This window comes from Gavialis gangeticus, unplaced genomic scaffold (genome assembly GCF_001723915.1).
Source record: "Gavialis gangeticus isolate Ggan-Ray unplaced genomic scaffold, GavGan_comp1, whole genome shotgun sequence".
Lineage (NCBI taxonomy): Eukaryota > Metazoa > Chordata > Crocodylia > Gavialidae > Gavialis > Gavialis gangeticus.
The window spans coordinates 32,916,724-32,933,279 of NW_017729001.1; the positions used below are offsets into that span (position 1 = coordinate 32,916,724).

Consider the following 16,556-nt stretch of genomic DNA (forward strand, 5'->3'; position numbering starts at 1 on the left):
TGTGTAGATACTTATCACCTGAAAATTGGATCAGCTTCAAACCAGTCTTTTGCCCACAAGCTGAGGATAACGAAAGGCAAGCCCTTCTAATATGTCACATGAGCCTTCAGATCTAAGACTGTTCTGTTGTAGCGGGTTTTACTACTATGGTGGTGCATTTGTTTTTCTCCAAATGTTAAGGGAAAAATGTACTGTGCTCAGCGGTTTGGGGGAAGATTTAAGTATTTGAATATAAAGTCACTGCCGTTTTAAAGGAAATGGTTTACGTTGTAGTAGTTCCCTTTGAAAAGCTTTACAATGGTCCTCCTAATAAAGCCGTTCTCTGGAATGCTGATTCTTTTGGGGCATTATTGCTCCTCCTAAGACAACTATTTTTAAAAAGCGTCCTTTAATGGGAATGAGTTGGCCTTGCATGAAATACTTTCTCAGCTTTTTTTTTTTAGCCATCTCGTCATTTGAACGAGTAGACGTGCACAATCTCTAAACGTTGATTTATAAGCTGTTGCTAATGCACCCTCTTCCTCGTGCACTAGTCCCTTCAGTCAGGACTGGAGGGTATTAAAAAAGAAGAGCACTGGGAGAGGGCAAGCAGAGCTGATAATGGAGACTGCTGCCTCTCCTTTGCAGTTGAGTGAAATGAAATAATCCAATATGCATAAAACGAATGTAGCTACATTTAAAATGTCCCAAATTGTCATGATGAGAAGCTAAGAACACAAACCCTGAACTCTTTGATTTTAGAAGGCGGCCAAAATAGGACTAGAAAATAGTCTTTTAGTTTAATCATTAACAGAGATAGCCACTGTTTTAATTTACACAAGAGAGTTCACCGAGGGTGGGTCCTATACAAAGTCCCTGTGCTGTAATCTGTGTTTAAAAATACCTCGGCCATTTCACTCGACAAACTTGGAATAGATTCTGCTAATTGCTGCATGGCGGTTTGGTGACCGGGAGATGCATTTAGACACTAGAATCGGTTGACAGGTGTCCTAACCCTATATTTTGTCTTGGTGGAAAGTGGAAAGATCCCTCGTCCACTCCCACTTTAGTGCATTAGTGGAAAGATCCCTCTTCCTTTGGCTATGCTGCGCTCACTGGATTGCTGCCTGGTATCCAGAGGGGACAAGGCAGTGCAAAGCAACTGAAAAGGACAAATGTAAGGAGCAAGAGCATACTAATGAGGGAAAATGAAATTGCTCCCCTTTTCTTGGTAGTATAGCCTGGGATAGTGCATAAGAGAGTCCCGGTCCTATTTTAGAAAGAGGTAAGCACTGCAGGTACAGAGTCCTGGAGGTCCAGGAGTACAAACAACACTTCTAGGATGTTGCAGTTGTTTGGACCTAGGCATACTTCTTGGGTTATCATCCTGTTTATGATATGATCCTGTTCAAGAGCAAACAAACAACAGCTGAAGACTTTTAATTGCTTGCAAAACCCCCCCTATTCTATTGCAGGCAGAGGCCAAAGTGCAAACCTTTGAGTAGCAAGGCCACCGTGTGAATAAAAATGAAAGCCCATCAGATGGTGCGCCTGAGATGACTTCTGTATTTCTCTGGAGACCCCAGCTCCTATTGACAAAATGGAGTTAGATGCAGTATTTGGAGATGTGTATATTTATTGTCTCGCACAACCTGAGAAAACATGTTCATCTTACTTTGAAAGCCCCAAGCGGCTTGCCTGAATACAGAAGAGTCCCATAATTTAGTTGCTCTGATCCTGTTTTTCTAGCTACCCTGGTTGGGAAGAAAAGAGAATTTGAGAACTGAAAGAGGGGGTCAAAATTATCAAGAACTGAGTTAATATATTGACATTTTAAATGTTGGGTACAAGACTTAAAAAACTGTTGCAGTGGCCAAAGGCTTTCATCAGTTTAGGTGTTTAACCAAACGTGTTCAGAATTTTTTTTTTTAGCAGTCAAGGCTTTGGGTGTAAATGGCTCCGTACGCTGCCTTTCTCCAGCAGATGTGAGTACACCATGCTTCACTGTTTGTGAAAGGCTGCAAGCACACCTGGGGCTAACAGTGCTTGTTAGGCAGGTATGAGGAATGGTCCATAGCTCATAAAAAAGAGAAGTTGTAAACTGGAAAGAGCTTTTCTTCAATAGCAGATCCCTGGAAAGCATTGAACATCTCGCAGGGCTTATTTCATCTATGTGATACCTGAATACTAAAGTCCATTTATTTCATGAAAGAATTTGATGAGACAAAGATGAACATTACAGAAACATATATTTTGTGTGTGTCAAGGGGCTATTTCGAATGCAAAGTAACTGATAGATGCTGAACAGCATAAAGCCAAAAATAATGGGCACAGAGAACACCTCTTCACTTGTGATTTGATGTGCATGTAAGAATACTGACTTTAGTGTGTGGCAAATCCAAAGTGAACCCAAAGTTGTACAGCACAGTTCAGACCGATAGTGTTCGACTGTTCTTAAATAGGACATGGTTTCAAAAGCGGTATATTAATGTGAATAACAGGGCATGAATGAGAGCTAGACTCTGGAAATCAAGAACAATGCAGCCTTGCAAGGGCACACTTTAGGTCTTCAGAAGTTTCTGAAGCCCAAGTACAACAGACAAATTAACTAACAGCCGTGATGGAAGGGAAGCTGCCTTGTGGCCTTTGTCCATGTTTCAGCACAAATTGAAGTTTGGAGCCAGGATGATACCTTGAAAAATGCTTGCACTACAGATAAACAATTGATGATGAATGAAATGGGTAAAAGATTAACAGCGAAGTGAATGAACTGGTGGTGAAAATCTGGGTCAGAACCAGGGAACGGAGAACCTGAGCTCCCCTAGCCTTCAAGGTTTTATAGTTTTGGTGCATTTTATCACAAGCTGTGCTATACACAGGCCTATTGTAATCTGACCTTCCAGCTCGGTGTGAACGTTAGCATAATCGCCCATACTGTAGGCATGTAAAGCAAGAAAGAAGTAGCTTTTGGAAAAGTATAATTGAAATGTATAGAATTTTGTTTCCCCCAAGGGAGAAGTAGGGGTTGTTATTTCTTTGTGCAGAGTTGTGTGTGTGAGTTGTAGGTGGCATGAACGTCAATAATAAAAGAAGAAAAGGGTATCCAGCAATGCTTGAATAATGCAGTCAGCTGTACGACTGGTGCGACGTGGTCATACTGAGCCGTTCATGGGACATGTTTGCTGGAATCGGAGGCTCTCGACAAACCCAGGGTGACAACAGCCTGAGATAATTGCTCATATTCTTTTCATTACAAGGGGAGAGGATCACGTTGTGCAGCCCTCGTTGTATGGGAACAACCCCTTACTCAGCCCAAGATGCTGCTACACTAAAATGGTCTCGGGGCTGGAAGCTGGACATTTGCAGAGTGTTTATATTGCAAGGCTGGTCCCTTAGAGAAAAACGTGGAAAAGATGTGCCCATTGACTGTAACTAAGTGTGTGTCTCACCAAGTCTAGTCTGTTGTGAGTATCTGTGACTGTTTCTGATCAACATGAAAATGGTCCCAGGAGCAACAGATTCAAACCAGAAATCACCCCATGAATCATGCTTTTCACTGTCATGCGCTATTTGAGATCGAATGCTAATACAAGATACCATTACATGGCAATAAATATAATGCTCCCACTTTGAGTCTGCAGGCTTTATTTTAATAGGTGAGGTCTACCCTCTATTAAAAATAGGGTTTCATTCTCATTGTATGTTTGCTTAATTGCTAGGAATAGAGCATCTTGTACAACACTTATTTTTAACTCTGGCTAATAAGCTTGTAAACTTATTTTCATGTGTTAACCTAATAGCATCGTTCTTTGTGAATTATGAAGGTGTCCTGAAATAGATCCGTCCGGACCCTAAGCTCTGTGCCTAATATAGATGAACATAATGTGGGGTTTTTAAAATTAAAACAGAGCTGCAAAGGTTCTGAGGAATTTTTGCTTCTGGAAAGATTACTGCACAAAATTGTTGCCCCATTGATGACAGTTCTGGAAACATGTAGTACCTGGAAGAAATAGGCAGCGCTTTTGCAAACCTGTAAAATAGGTGCAGGTCACTCTTTAGGTACAAGTGTGAACAGGCATGGCTCTTCCCCCAGCACTGAAGAAAGCTGATACCCTTTCAAGGAGGTCCAAGGAATCGAAGTACGTGGAAAATGGAGAGTTAAAATATTTCAGTGACTTAGGTGAAAAGACCATAATATCTTGAATCTGCCCCTTTTTATGTGGGTTTTGTATATCCGAACATAATAGTATAAACTTGTTTTTTGGTTTGTTTTTTTTAAAGCTTTTGAAATAATAATGATACAAATCTAGAGCCACTAGTTGTACAGTAGACAGATAAAATGAAATGTATATTCTTGGAATCAGCTACATATATGCTTTAAAGAAATTTATGAGCAATGCATAACAACTTCTACACTGCGTACTCTGGAAATATTTATTGTCAGCATGTAGGTGTTGGATTAAGACACTTTACTGACTTTGATCACAATCTGGCAATAATTAGTTCTGAAGACCCTATCTATCTATCTATCTATCTATCTATCTATCTAGTAATGTGTTCATCTGACAGAGTCAAAACATGCTAAATTTAGTGTTGCAGGAAGTCTCAAGTCAGCACTTGTACTAGTTTTCTAAGGACAAATGCAGTAAAGTGTGCATAATAGCTTATTAATTTTTAAAGCAGCCCAACAAAGGCCAGAACAGAATGGATCCTCCAGTGATTTTTTTTTTTTTTCCCCCCCACCTCCTTTCAGCCACACAGGAAGTGTAAAGAGGCAGTAATTCGGGTACTGAGGTTCAACCAGAATTAAAACTCATCTTCCTGCTACTTTGACATGGCAATAATGCCCCACACTGTTAAAGAGATCATGACAAACTTTTAACTCAGCAGAGTAGATATAAGGAGGTAGTCTGTTCTTGCTGGCTGGAAATACTGGGAACTGCTTTCTCTCTAAGTTGGACTCTTTAAAACAAACAGAGGTTAAGATACTAAGAAGAAAGCATTGCAAAGCAAAGCAACCCAGCATTTTCGGTGTTAAGGGTGGCCCTGCAGGTGTGGGGCATGGCTTGCTAATACAGTTTTCTTTTACGTGGTGCCTCAGTGATTAGCATGGGGAAGGCTGGGTTACAAATACGGGTTGTAAGACGCTAATTGCTGCGCCTCTCAGTTTACACCCAGGAATGACTCCCAGGCATGCCGAACTTCTCACCGGGCTAGGGAAGCCTGTTTGCTCACAGCGTACGTGACCTGTTGCCCTTGGGAGGAGATTAGTCATGCACAGCTATCATAACTATTACCCCTTTAGGCTAGCAGTCCTAGGAAAAGCTTTGGCGCCCACTGCTAACACAGTCATCCAGTTCTAGAATTGCCTGGGCAAAGGGCTAATGAATGACGAGGGCATGGAGATTTGTTTCTGAAACGAGTGTTAAAAAATTAAAGGGAATGTTAGAAGGGAGGAGGGTGACGAGTGCGTAGAACGAAAGGGAACGAGTGTCTCGGAGCCAGTCTTTCCTGGTGGCTGGGTACACACTTGCAGAGGGTAGCTGAAGTGAAATGTTTTATGAACGTGATTTTAGCCAATTGATTTGCTTAGATGTTTAAAAAGCACCTGGTCCAGAGAGCCATATCTTTTTCTTGTTCTTACTCATCATCCTAAAGCAGATGTTGTGTTATTTATTAAGTTATATACTAACATTTTGACTTGATTCCTGATACAACGTCTCATAGTTGACTTTTATGATTATTTACAACAAAGGAAGATGTAGTAAACTTACACAGTAGAGAGTAATCACCACCCTCCTGGCATTTCTGACACCTGTCAATAGGAATTGAACATATGAACTTTGTGGAAAAGTGAACACCCATTCCTTTGCTTCTGGCTGCTAAGATGAACTCTAGGGCTAGGGACAGAAATTACACATAAACCAGTATAAGTGATCAGAAACTGGTTCAAAGTCTGTAACACAACAGAAGTTCAGCAGACTTAAACTGCTTTAAAAATGGCTGAAACTGGTTTGAGATAAACTTGGATGATGGATGTAGTATCAGACTTAACTGATTTGGCCTAAACCAGTTTATTGAACTACTGTGCCAGATTCCTTCCAGATTTAAGTTAACTCACAGCCCTACAACATCCCAGGATGCTTTACACCTCCCCTGCAAGCCACCCCATGCAGGGTGTGTGGGCTAAGCTTGGCCCAAGCTGTCTGCTCTAGTTGAGCAGGGAGGTGTGCTGTAGCACCCCCCGGTGCCTGGCCTGAGCCACCTCAGGCAAGTGGCTGCATTTCTGGAATCAAAAGTGAATGTCTGTTCACTTGCTTATTGGTTCAATCTACACAACTTAGACTAACCTGTAAAGATTGAATCAATTCAGCCTCGGGCTTTTTGACTGCCTATACTTAGCCCTCTTCTTAATGTGCTTCCAGTTTGTGTGGTTTTTAATTTTCTTTTTCGATTCTTCTTAAAATGATTTGATCTTGTACAGACAACCTTTAGGATCTTATTTATAGTTAATGAAGTCCTTTTGAAGAGGGGATGCCAGTACATCGCTATGTGACAATGAATTCAACTCCAAGATAGGTCTGTGTTGTCGAAAAATTATCCTGGCATTTGAGCTGTCTAACTAGAAAAGGAAAGCAAAACAGTGATTTTTGTAATAATGATAGCCACCTAGTCACGTGTCAGTAAAATTCAGTGAGAAACAGCTGGCTGTAGTTGAGAATCTGGTGTGAGATTCCTCTCTCCCTCTACCTATGTTGAAAGCCAGGCAGAATTTTGAATGTTGTTTCAGTTGAATTTGAATTATTCTGGTCAACTCAATAATGTCATGAATTGCAAGTAGTTATGGGTCTTATTTCCTGTAATATTTGTGCACTTGATGAGGACTACAGGAATCTGACACCTACAGGACTTTTTCAGACTTTGGCAATACAGTCTGTAGGCTGCGAGAGACTGGAGGAATATCCTGCTTCTGTTCAAGTCAGTAGTACAACTTGCTGGCTCCAGTAGAGCCAGGATTTCACCTCTGATATTTACTTGTGAATAGACATTCCTGCACCTGTTGCTGGCCAGACCAACCGGTTTTAGGTTATATAAGCTTGGGGCTTTTGAGAAAGGGCTTTTGCTCTCATATACGTAGAACCTCTGCTTCATTGTTCGATTACACTATAAGCACACCTTGCCTAATAACTCCATTTATCACAAAGTGTTTAATGGCACGGAGTCTACACTAGAACGTAAAATCAGCACGCATGTAAATTATTTTTGCAGTTCTTTTGGGCACATCATGGAAACCAGTGCTGATATACTATAAAAACTCTTCTGTTGCCCAACAAGTGGATACCATAAAAGGCACATTAAAATTTTCAGGCACTGCACAGTAGCATGTCATGGCACAAACTGTGCTAATATCCTACTACGCAGTGTTATTAGGCTACTGTGCAGCAAGCGTCACTAAATAACTGTGCGCCAGTGTTACTGTGCAGTAACTTTTCAGTACTCTGCATTTAGTTAGTACTTTATTAAGGAAATACTAGAGTAAGTGTGCAGTATCTAAGGCGTATCAATGAACGTGTAGATGTGCCCACAGTCCCTGAATTACAACTTATGGTCTTGACTCTCAATCCCTTGCTCATATGTGTTAGTTGATTAAAACCTTTCCTTTACTGTTTCCAGAAGTCCCATGGGCAGAGAGCCTTTAACTTCTCTGTTGTATATCTACCTGTTGCATACCTTTACCAGTCCCTTTATTTATTTTTTCTGACACTACAGTAGAAATCTGCACACAGGAGACATCCTAAGTCCAGCACCGAAGATACCGCAGTTATACAGATGGACTAGATCTGAGTCTCCTTTTTTGTTTGAAGTATGGTCTAGAGTTTTTTTGATGCCATTATATCTTGACCTATCTTTACTGCCATGTCAGGGTTTCTGAGACTCTTCAAAAGTATGTGCAGGGCTGCGGCAGAAAAAGTTGCTTGGGTTTCCAGGTATAATATTAGAATATTCTAATATATGAGTAGAAGTTCACCTAACTACTTAACAACAAAAACAACATTTAAGAGGTTTTTTTCTCATCTCATTCGGCTACATAGTTGGATCTTTTGACAGGCAAGGGGCCTTGGGTAGATGTGATATTTTTTATGAGGCCAGCGGAGTAGTTGGGACAAAGTTGTTTGTAAACTTTCCGGCACAAGCGCCCTTCTCTTGGATCTTGCGAAGCTTTTATGTAGTCCTCCGACTTCACCTTTGTCCCTGCCTCATTAACGCCCTATTATAAGAACCGACTCTCAGCAGAAAATAATTTGTAAAATTCCTAAACACAAGTCGCGCGCGTGTAGGTAAATCCTGGAAAGGGCTGGAAAGGTGACACTGCTGGGGGAAAGCCGGGACCCAAGTCCGGCCCGCTGCGTGTTCACGTGGGGTAGCGTCTTGGTGCTTTGCGAACACGTCCATCCTCCGAGATGCTCGTGTTGCAGCTCAAAGGAAGGGTTAAAACCCCGTATGTGCACGTGACACATGCAAACTATGAATCATTCCAATAGATCTGTTCAACTCCTGCCTGCCTCGGCAGCGGGCAGATGCTGTTCCCTTGGTCGCCATGGCAATCTCGCCTGTACTATAATAAAGCCCAGCCCAGATCCTTCCTTAGGCAGACCTCTGCGGCGGTTTCACCTAGCTCATTGTCTTCTCTGCCGAGAAGGAGAAAGGAGAGAAAGGGAAGTGAGGGACGGAGCGAGTGGAAAAGGATCCCGGAGGCAACCGCAGCTCTTCACTGGCACAGCAGCCCCGCGCCTTGTTTCAGGTTGGCAAGATCCAGGTGGGTTGCAGACCGCGACAGCATCTTCGGAGCGGGGCCGGGGAGAGGAGCAGCGCGCGCGGTGCCAGGAGAGAGAAGTCTCTCTGCAGGCAGGCGACTTGCACAGCAGTTTCTGGAGCTCCCCTCCAGCCCCGGGGGCTGATGTCATCCAGATCGTTTGGCAGACTCCGAGCAAGCAGCAAGCCCAGTCTGGAAGGCAGCAGACTTGACACACTTCCCTTCCAGCTCCGCCGTGCCTGGCGAGCCTGGGCTTCGTGCGCCTCGGGGAAAGGCAAACCTCTTAAAATGATCGAGAGGATCGAGTGACCCGTGAGAGGGGACCGCGGGGAGTGCTGAGACCTGGCTGCCTCGGCAGATTTATTGCTCCAAAGATCTTGTCGGTTTGTCCAGTGAATGGGATCTCTGCAAGCACCAGAACTTTGTCAGCCGTCCTGCTGCCTGCAGTCCTGCCAAGCCAGGAGGAGAAGAGTCTGTGGACTTTCAGTGCTTGAAGCAAAACGAAAACCTGGCTTGAGAGGGGGAGCTGCTCTCCCCACTCCGCCGTGAGAAAGTGAGAGGTTGAGTCTGTGCTTGGGCATACAGGGACGGAGCGCTTGCAAGCGACTGTCAGGAACGAGACTGGGCTTTCCTTTCTTTCTGTTTGTTTTCTGTTTTAGTTTTATTTTGCCAGGGCCGGTAAATAAAAATGTATTTTGAGGATGATCCTTGCTAACTGGAAATCTGAATGTGAGTAGGAAGAAATTTCCATTTTATTTCTTTCCTCTCCCCACCCCCGTCTATTCAAGGAAATAGCAGCCTTGACCTCACCTGCCTTTAGTTTATTAAATAGTACTGGCCTGTCCCTGTTTTAGCCTAGTGCTGTTTAAACTAGAGTCGATTGAAAATTATTTATAGAGGGACTGTTTTTTTTTTAATTTTTTTTATTTTGCGAGATAAAATCCGGACTCTTGAGGAGGATAGGGTTAGAGAAAAACAGAACGGCACTGCATCTAGATCCCTCCCATTCTCCTGCAACTATGGATTACCTTGGAGACAAGCTGACAGTGGCACAAACTCACATGACCCAGTGGATGGGGACAGTGCGGAGATCTTTACAGGAGGCGCTGAATTTAGTCACTACTGCGGTGGCTCACGAGCGGACGAGCGGGGAAGCTGGAAGCAGAGCCCCCTTCAAGCGCACGGCCTCCTTCAGACACTTCGCATCCCGGAGCAGGGAATCCTTCCGCCGGTTTTCGGTGCGGAGCCAGCAGAGGTTTTCCTCCCTGCGGAAGAGGCAGCCCAGCTCGGAGCCGCCAGACCTCGTAAGCAGTCCCCCGCGGTAGATACCGAACGCGAGCGGCGGTGTAACGGCGCACAGAAATAGTCCATTGCAGCAATTGTCCAGCAACGCTGATCTGGATCAGGGCAGCTGCTCCATCTGAAATGTCCTCTGAGCCACTTTTCTCAGTTCTTAGTCATGCTGCCTGGTTGTGCAGATGACCTGGGCTTTTTCTGATGTGCAAATAGAAGTTCTTATTTGCTGTCAGAAAAGTTGGGGTGGGTTAGCAGCTCTGTTGACATCAGCCTAGCAGTACAGGATAAGAGTCTATCTATGCTGTTTGAAAAGTTCTCCCAAAGCTGTTTATTAAGGTTGTAGTAGCGCCGTTTCCCAGCGTGACTCAGTATTTGATCTGCACATTTGGTCTTTTGATTTTTCAGTAAGAATGCAGTAGTTAAAGTGGACGGTAAAAAGGATTAAGGTGCTGCCTCCCTGCAGCTAATCCAGAACTGTTTAATATTTTCCATTCAAGGAATTAAGGATTGTTTGTTCTTGGAGTAATTGCTACATCAGGTATTTTGAAGCACGGGTTTTATGATCAGAGCGGGGATTTGCAGGCCGAGTGGGTCTCCGAGCCAGGTGGTAATTTAAGGAGAGCAGATGTAGGCTGCTTGGTCACCACATACCCCTGGATTTTCTACCATTTGGAGCTGGTGAAACCTAATTTTCCTGGGGTTGTTTTCAGAAAAGACACTGTTTCTTATTAGTAAAACAGTCATGCAAAAGAATGAGAGAGATGCACTCTCTCTGCACAGAGCAGAGTTTCTTGCCTATCTGATAGGGTAATGCTACCTGGGGTCAAAGGCCTAGTCCCGGTTGAGGATCCGTGCTTTGCAGTGGTGTAACGGATCCTCCCCCAGGTCTCTCTCTTGGCAGAAGGGTCCCTACCCTCATCAAAGGGTAGGGACAAAGCTGGACACCCTGCACAGTCACGGTATGCACCGACAGACTTTGTAAAGCACTTTTTTTTTTTTTTTTTTAGGTAGTTGTAAGTGCAAGTTTCCTCGTGCCCTGAAAAGAAAGGCAGCACCACAAACTTCTTCTGACTGCTAAAAGAGCCTAATCTTTTCTACACATTTTTTTTCTGCCCTGGGAAGTATGCAGGAAGTGGTCCCAGACGTTTACAGAAGAGCTAAGAACATCTGAGACGGGTCGTGTGTTTAGGGCTTCGTGTAGCACTGAAGACAAATGAGCATTGCTGTTTTCTTCCAGGAGAGCAGGATCACCCTGTGGGGTCCTAGTGTATTGATGCAGGGATACCTGGTCTAGTTCTTCTTTAGAAAGCGGAGCCTGCTGGAGATAAGAAATCTGATGTGGGTTAATTGGGCTGTAAATTTTGTGCATACCTAAAATGTGCATTCCCCAGACAGGCGTGGTATCCGCACCTGAAATATTTTGAAAGTTTTTTCATTACCCGTAAAGCCTAAAGCACTTTGTGGCCTGACTTGCTGTTCATCTGCTGCTTGGCAGCTCTGCCAAGGAACTGGGAAAAATAGATGGCCAGATAAGCATACAAGCAGGAAGAATTCAAGTTTACTTGGTAACACGTGTAATTAGGGTGGTGGGGGAAACACCCAACGGGAAATTGTGACTGCACAGATTAGAGTAACAGACTCCAAAACAATTAGCAGTTGTCCTGCAAGAGTAATGGTGCCCAGTGACCAAGGTGACACCAAAAATACAGCATTGGAAATGGAAGGTAAGAGAGTCCTCCTAGGGCGATCCTGCCATGTACCAGGTCATTCAGAGATGAAGTATCAACACTTTCCTGATGTCAGGTATCCAGGTTGTATCAAAGCTTTCCTGACGAACTATTTAGAGCAAACCACCTTCCTGGAAAGCAGCATGACTTTAAACTGCATTGCTGGCAGGATGGGCACGGAAACAACTGTACGTTTCAATCCTGGTAATGTTTATTCATATGCTTAATCCGAAGCCATGAGTAGCTTTATTCAAATCAAATTCATAGGCTCAAGCTTATGCATTTGTGCAAGTGGGGAAGTACAGTCTGAGTTTGTACTTTGGTATCATTTAACCAGCATAGCCTGGGAGCCCAGAGACCAAGAATTACTGTAGAGGCTTCCATTTTATTTCTTCTCTCTAAACATGCTTGTGATAGAGGAAAGGCCCTTATGTAGCTGCCTTTATTTAATTCAGGATCTGACGGTACTTTCAGAGCAATGATGGAGATTTTGTTTTGTGTTGGTTTTTTGGTGGAGCTGAAATTGGGTGTTGCCTGTAAGTCGGTCTCTGGAAGCGTTTACGTGAGTAAATACTGATACAGTGAAAACTCAGTGATCCAACAGGACAGGCTGGCTGTTAATCCTGTCAAGGTACTACCATACAGCATAAGCCTGATGTTGGTACTCTTGAGGATATGCTTTCCACGTACCAATTGAAAGGAGCCCTTGCTTACTAGATTGGGAGCCAGCTCTACTAGCAAGTGGTACTGAATTTATTCTGCATGGGGTTGAGCTCCTGCGTTGCATTGTTGGTGTTTTCATGCTGTACAAGACCCCAGGGAATTTTAACAAGAAAAGTCCCGCTCGTTAGTCTAGGTGAAGGGGAGGGGTGTGCATGTGCATGCAGCGGCGGGGTGTGAAATGCATTGGTAGTTTTTTTACGTAAGAGAAGGTGGAACAGAGGAGGGAGTGGATTCAATCTTGAAATTATCTGGACATTTCTCATTTGAAATACCCGTTAAAAATATCCCAGCGCATAATGTTTGTGGAATCTTTCATGTGTATCATGTATCCGCCTACTTGTTTTCAGCAGCTATGTTTGCTGAGGATTTTATACTGCAGTCCGGGTCTCTGTGCCCTCGCATCCAGCCTGATCCATGCCTGATGTGCAGCAACTTCGTGGTAATGGACTGGTGTTGTGCACGGTGTGATGGGCTGGATCCTCCACTGTTGTTAGCTGTCTTGTTCTGTTCTAGGGGTTTACATGAGATTTGTTTTTCATGCCAAGGGAATCCCCATGTGGGGTAGTGCCATAGGAGTACCAGAGCATCCTCTTCCTGGCTTCTGGTGCAGGCTGCGTGGGCAAAGAAAGACCTTATGGGCACATGACTGCAATGGTGCCAACTTGTACTCAAGTTCTAGCTCTGCACAGGGCAGATCTGGGGCTGGGAGAGTGCAAAGGTGACTTAGTGCCCGTTACCACCTGCTGCACTTAGTTTTAGATGGGCCTCTGGAGCAAGAAGTTCCCGGCTGGATCTTGTGGAAGTTAATACCGGCTTTCCAGGGGCTGGGGAAGAGCTCCTTTCCACGGTGTGACTTCACTATTCGGGGATTTTTCTTGCATTTGGGGTTTGAGCAATAACATTTGGTTTTGGTGTTAACGCTCCTAGGAAGTTTAATTGTGAAATCTCTTTCCCTACCCCCAAATGTGGCTTTTTCCTTTTACTAATTCTGACAAGGGTGAATTTTTTTGCAGCAGCACGTTCCTGCCATGAGTCAAGCTGACTCCCTTGGTCAGCCCTGGCTGCTCAGGGGATGGACCTGCTACCGGCGCCAGAGGAAGGAAGTCTGCATGGAGACGCCTAATCGAGTTTGGAGTCCTCTGCTCTCGCAGGGGAATCGGCCCATACGCTGAATGCTTTGCGAACGTGCTGGGCATGTCGCTGGCCTTTTTGCCTCTATTGCTCCTTTTGGAAAGCTGTTCCAGAACTTGAGTGCCCTGAAGGTTGGGAATCGTCTCTGCCCAGGCCTAAATTTATTCCTGGCTACTTTATACCCATTTGTTCTTGTGCCAGTGTTATCATTTAGCTTCAATAGCTCTTCCCCCTTCTTGGGTATTTATAGAGAGCAATCCTATCCCATCTTAGGTTTTGTTTTGCTGAGCTAAACAAGCCAGTCTTTTATTTTTCTTTCATAAGGTAGTGCTCCGTTCCCTGATCATCACGGTAATCCTTCTTTGTGCCTGTGCCAGTCCCATGTCCAGCGAGGTCTTACCCATACCTTGTACCCTGGTACTTTTCTGCCTCCACTGGGAATACATTGCCTGGCAGATCCTAGGATCACACTTGCCTGATTCAGTCGCATCACGTTACTGGCTCATAGCCACTCTGTGGTTGACTAATATATCTCTGGCTTTTTCCTTTTTCTGTCATTTCCAAATGACACACAGAAATCCTGTTCCTCCTCCGTGTTGATAATGTTTCCCTGTTTTGCGCCCTCAGCAGATCCTAGCAGCACGTTCCTCTTACTTTGTGCCAAAGTCATGATGAATCGGGTCTGTTCTGTGCCGGAGCCTGGAGGAGCTCCTCTAGCAACCTCCCTCCAGAGGCTGCCACCATGGCCTGTTTCCCCAATTCGTCTAGTTCGCTGACCACGTGAAGACTGGTTGAGGTGCTGAGGGATGTACTCGGGGACACCTTTCTGAACCATCTTCGCCACTTAAGTGCCTGGCTTAGTTGCGTATGGAGATGGAGCAAATGGGGAGGGCTCATGTCTCGGGGCAGTTGCAGGTTCAGGAGGGAGGTGGAGTAGACATGGCCCAAGTCATGTCTACTGAAACGCCTTCTAGTGGGGCCTACTCTGCCTTTCTGCAATTTATCCCCCTGCTCCTGCCACCTCCCTCGTGTCCTTTGCCTTCTCATTCCCAACCCCTTTGACTTTGCAATGACTTCTTTGCTCAGATTTAATGCTAATAAGATTGATGCAGGCCAACCCTGGAAATGAAAGCCTTTCATTTGTACGTGCCGTGGGGTTGTTCTGCGGCTGTCAAAGAGAGAAGCTTGGTCCTGCCCTCAAGGGACTGCTGCTGACGGCAAGAGGAGTTCACTCGCTGTCTGGCATCGCCTCCATGCAAACCTGTTGTGTATTAGGAACTGGTGTGAGGCCACAGGTGGCTTTCACATGGAGCAATGAGCATTTTGAATAGTAAACTGCTGCTGTTTTACTGAGCTTTGCGTGGTTTGAACTGGGGACTTAGCAGTAAAAGGCTCATGTCCCATTAGAAAGAATAGTTCAAGAAATTTGCAAAGGTGTGTACTGGGCAGAAAAGCTTTTAGTTCTTGAGTGAGTGGCTTTATTTTGGCCATGTACAATGGTTTGGATGAGCTTCAGGTGCTGGCGTCTGTTCTGGTCTTTGATCAGGTTTTGTAATTCAGAAAGCCCTTTAGTTATAGCCTTTACAATTGCACTTAATTATTCGCTTAATCTGCTCAGATGCTATAAAGTGCAATGGACTCTTAAGTTCTGAGTTGCTGTTCCAGTTAATCTTTTCACATTTGATTTTTAAATGTTCCCTCCCTGTGTCCTCCCCCCCAAACCCAGTTCATAATTGAAGAACCATGGGTAACAGTTTACTTGGACTTTAGCAAGGCCTTCAATACGGTATCTCATCCCAGTCTCATAAATAAATTAAGAGGCTGTGGCATAAATGATTACATGGTCTGGTGGGTGGCAAATTGCCTTGGGAGTCGCACCCAGAGAGTGGTGGTGGACGGGTCAGTATCGACCTGGAGGGATGTGGGTAGTGGGGTCCCCCAGGGCTCGGTCCTTGGACCTGTGCTTTTCAATGTCTTCATCAGTGACTTGGATGTGGGTGTGAAGTGTACTCTGTCTAAGTTTACGGACAATACTAAATTGTGGGGTGATGTGCACACTCCGGAGGGTAGGGAGCGACTGCAGGCAGACCTGGACAGGTTAGAAAAGTGGGCAGTACACAACAGGATGCAGTACAACACGGACAAGTGCAGAGTGCTGCACCTAGGATGTAAAAATATCCAGCACGTCGACTGGCTGGGAAGTGACCCTCTCGGCAGCACAGAAGCGGAAAGGGATCTCGGAGTCAGAGTGGACTCCAAGATGAACACGAGTCGTCAGTGTGACGAAATCATCAGCAAAGCTAACCGCATGTTACCATGCATCAGCAGATGCATGACGAATAGATCCAAGGAGGTGACACTTCCCCTCTATGTGGCATTGGTCAGACCACACAGTTGGAGTACTGTGTCCAGTTTTGGGCGCTGTACTTCAAGAGGGATGTGGACAGCCTGGAGAGGGTCGAGAGGAGGCCACTCGTATGGTCAGGGTCTTACAGGACAAGCCCTGTGAGGAGAGACGGAGGGACCTGGGTCTTGTCAGCCTCTGCGAGAGAAGGCTGATAGGGGATCTTGTGGCCGCCTCCAGATTCATTAGGGGGACACAGCAAGGGATCGGAGATGCTCTGTTCACCAGGGTGCCTCTTGGGGTAACAAGGAACGATGGTCACAAACTGACCAAGAGCAGATTTAGGCTAGACATCAGGAAAAACTTCTTCATGGTGAGGGTGGCCAACATGTGGAGTGGGCTTCCAAGGGAGGTGGTGCTCTCCCGTACCTTGGGGGTCTCTAAGAGAAGGCTGGATAGGCATCTGGCTGGGGGCATCTGACCCCAGCGCTCTTTCCTGCCCAGGCAGGGGGTTGGACTCAATGATCTGTTGAGGTCCCTT

General features: G+C 45.0%; 1 protein-coding gene across 3 annotated transcripts in view; it reads left to right on the top strand.

Annotated features, from left to right (window-relative positions):
- The window catches only part of KIAA1671 (KIAA1671 ortholog), a 123,064-nt gene that overhangs the window by 51,366 nt on the left and 55,142 nt on the right, over positions 1-16,556 (top strand). Inside the window, exon 1 of one of the 3 annotated variants that reach the window (XM_019507342.1) lies at positions 9,420-10,098. The exons of the other annotated variants lie outside the window; for them this stretch is intronic. Coding sequence (XP_019362887.1) covers positions 9,814-10,098 — 285 coding nt within the window. The 5' untranslated portion in view covers positions 9,420-9,813. Of the gene's footprint in view, positions 1-9,419; positions 10,099-16,556 lie in introns of those variants that run through there. 3 annotated transcript variants of the gene reach the window in all.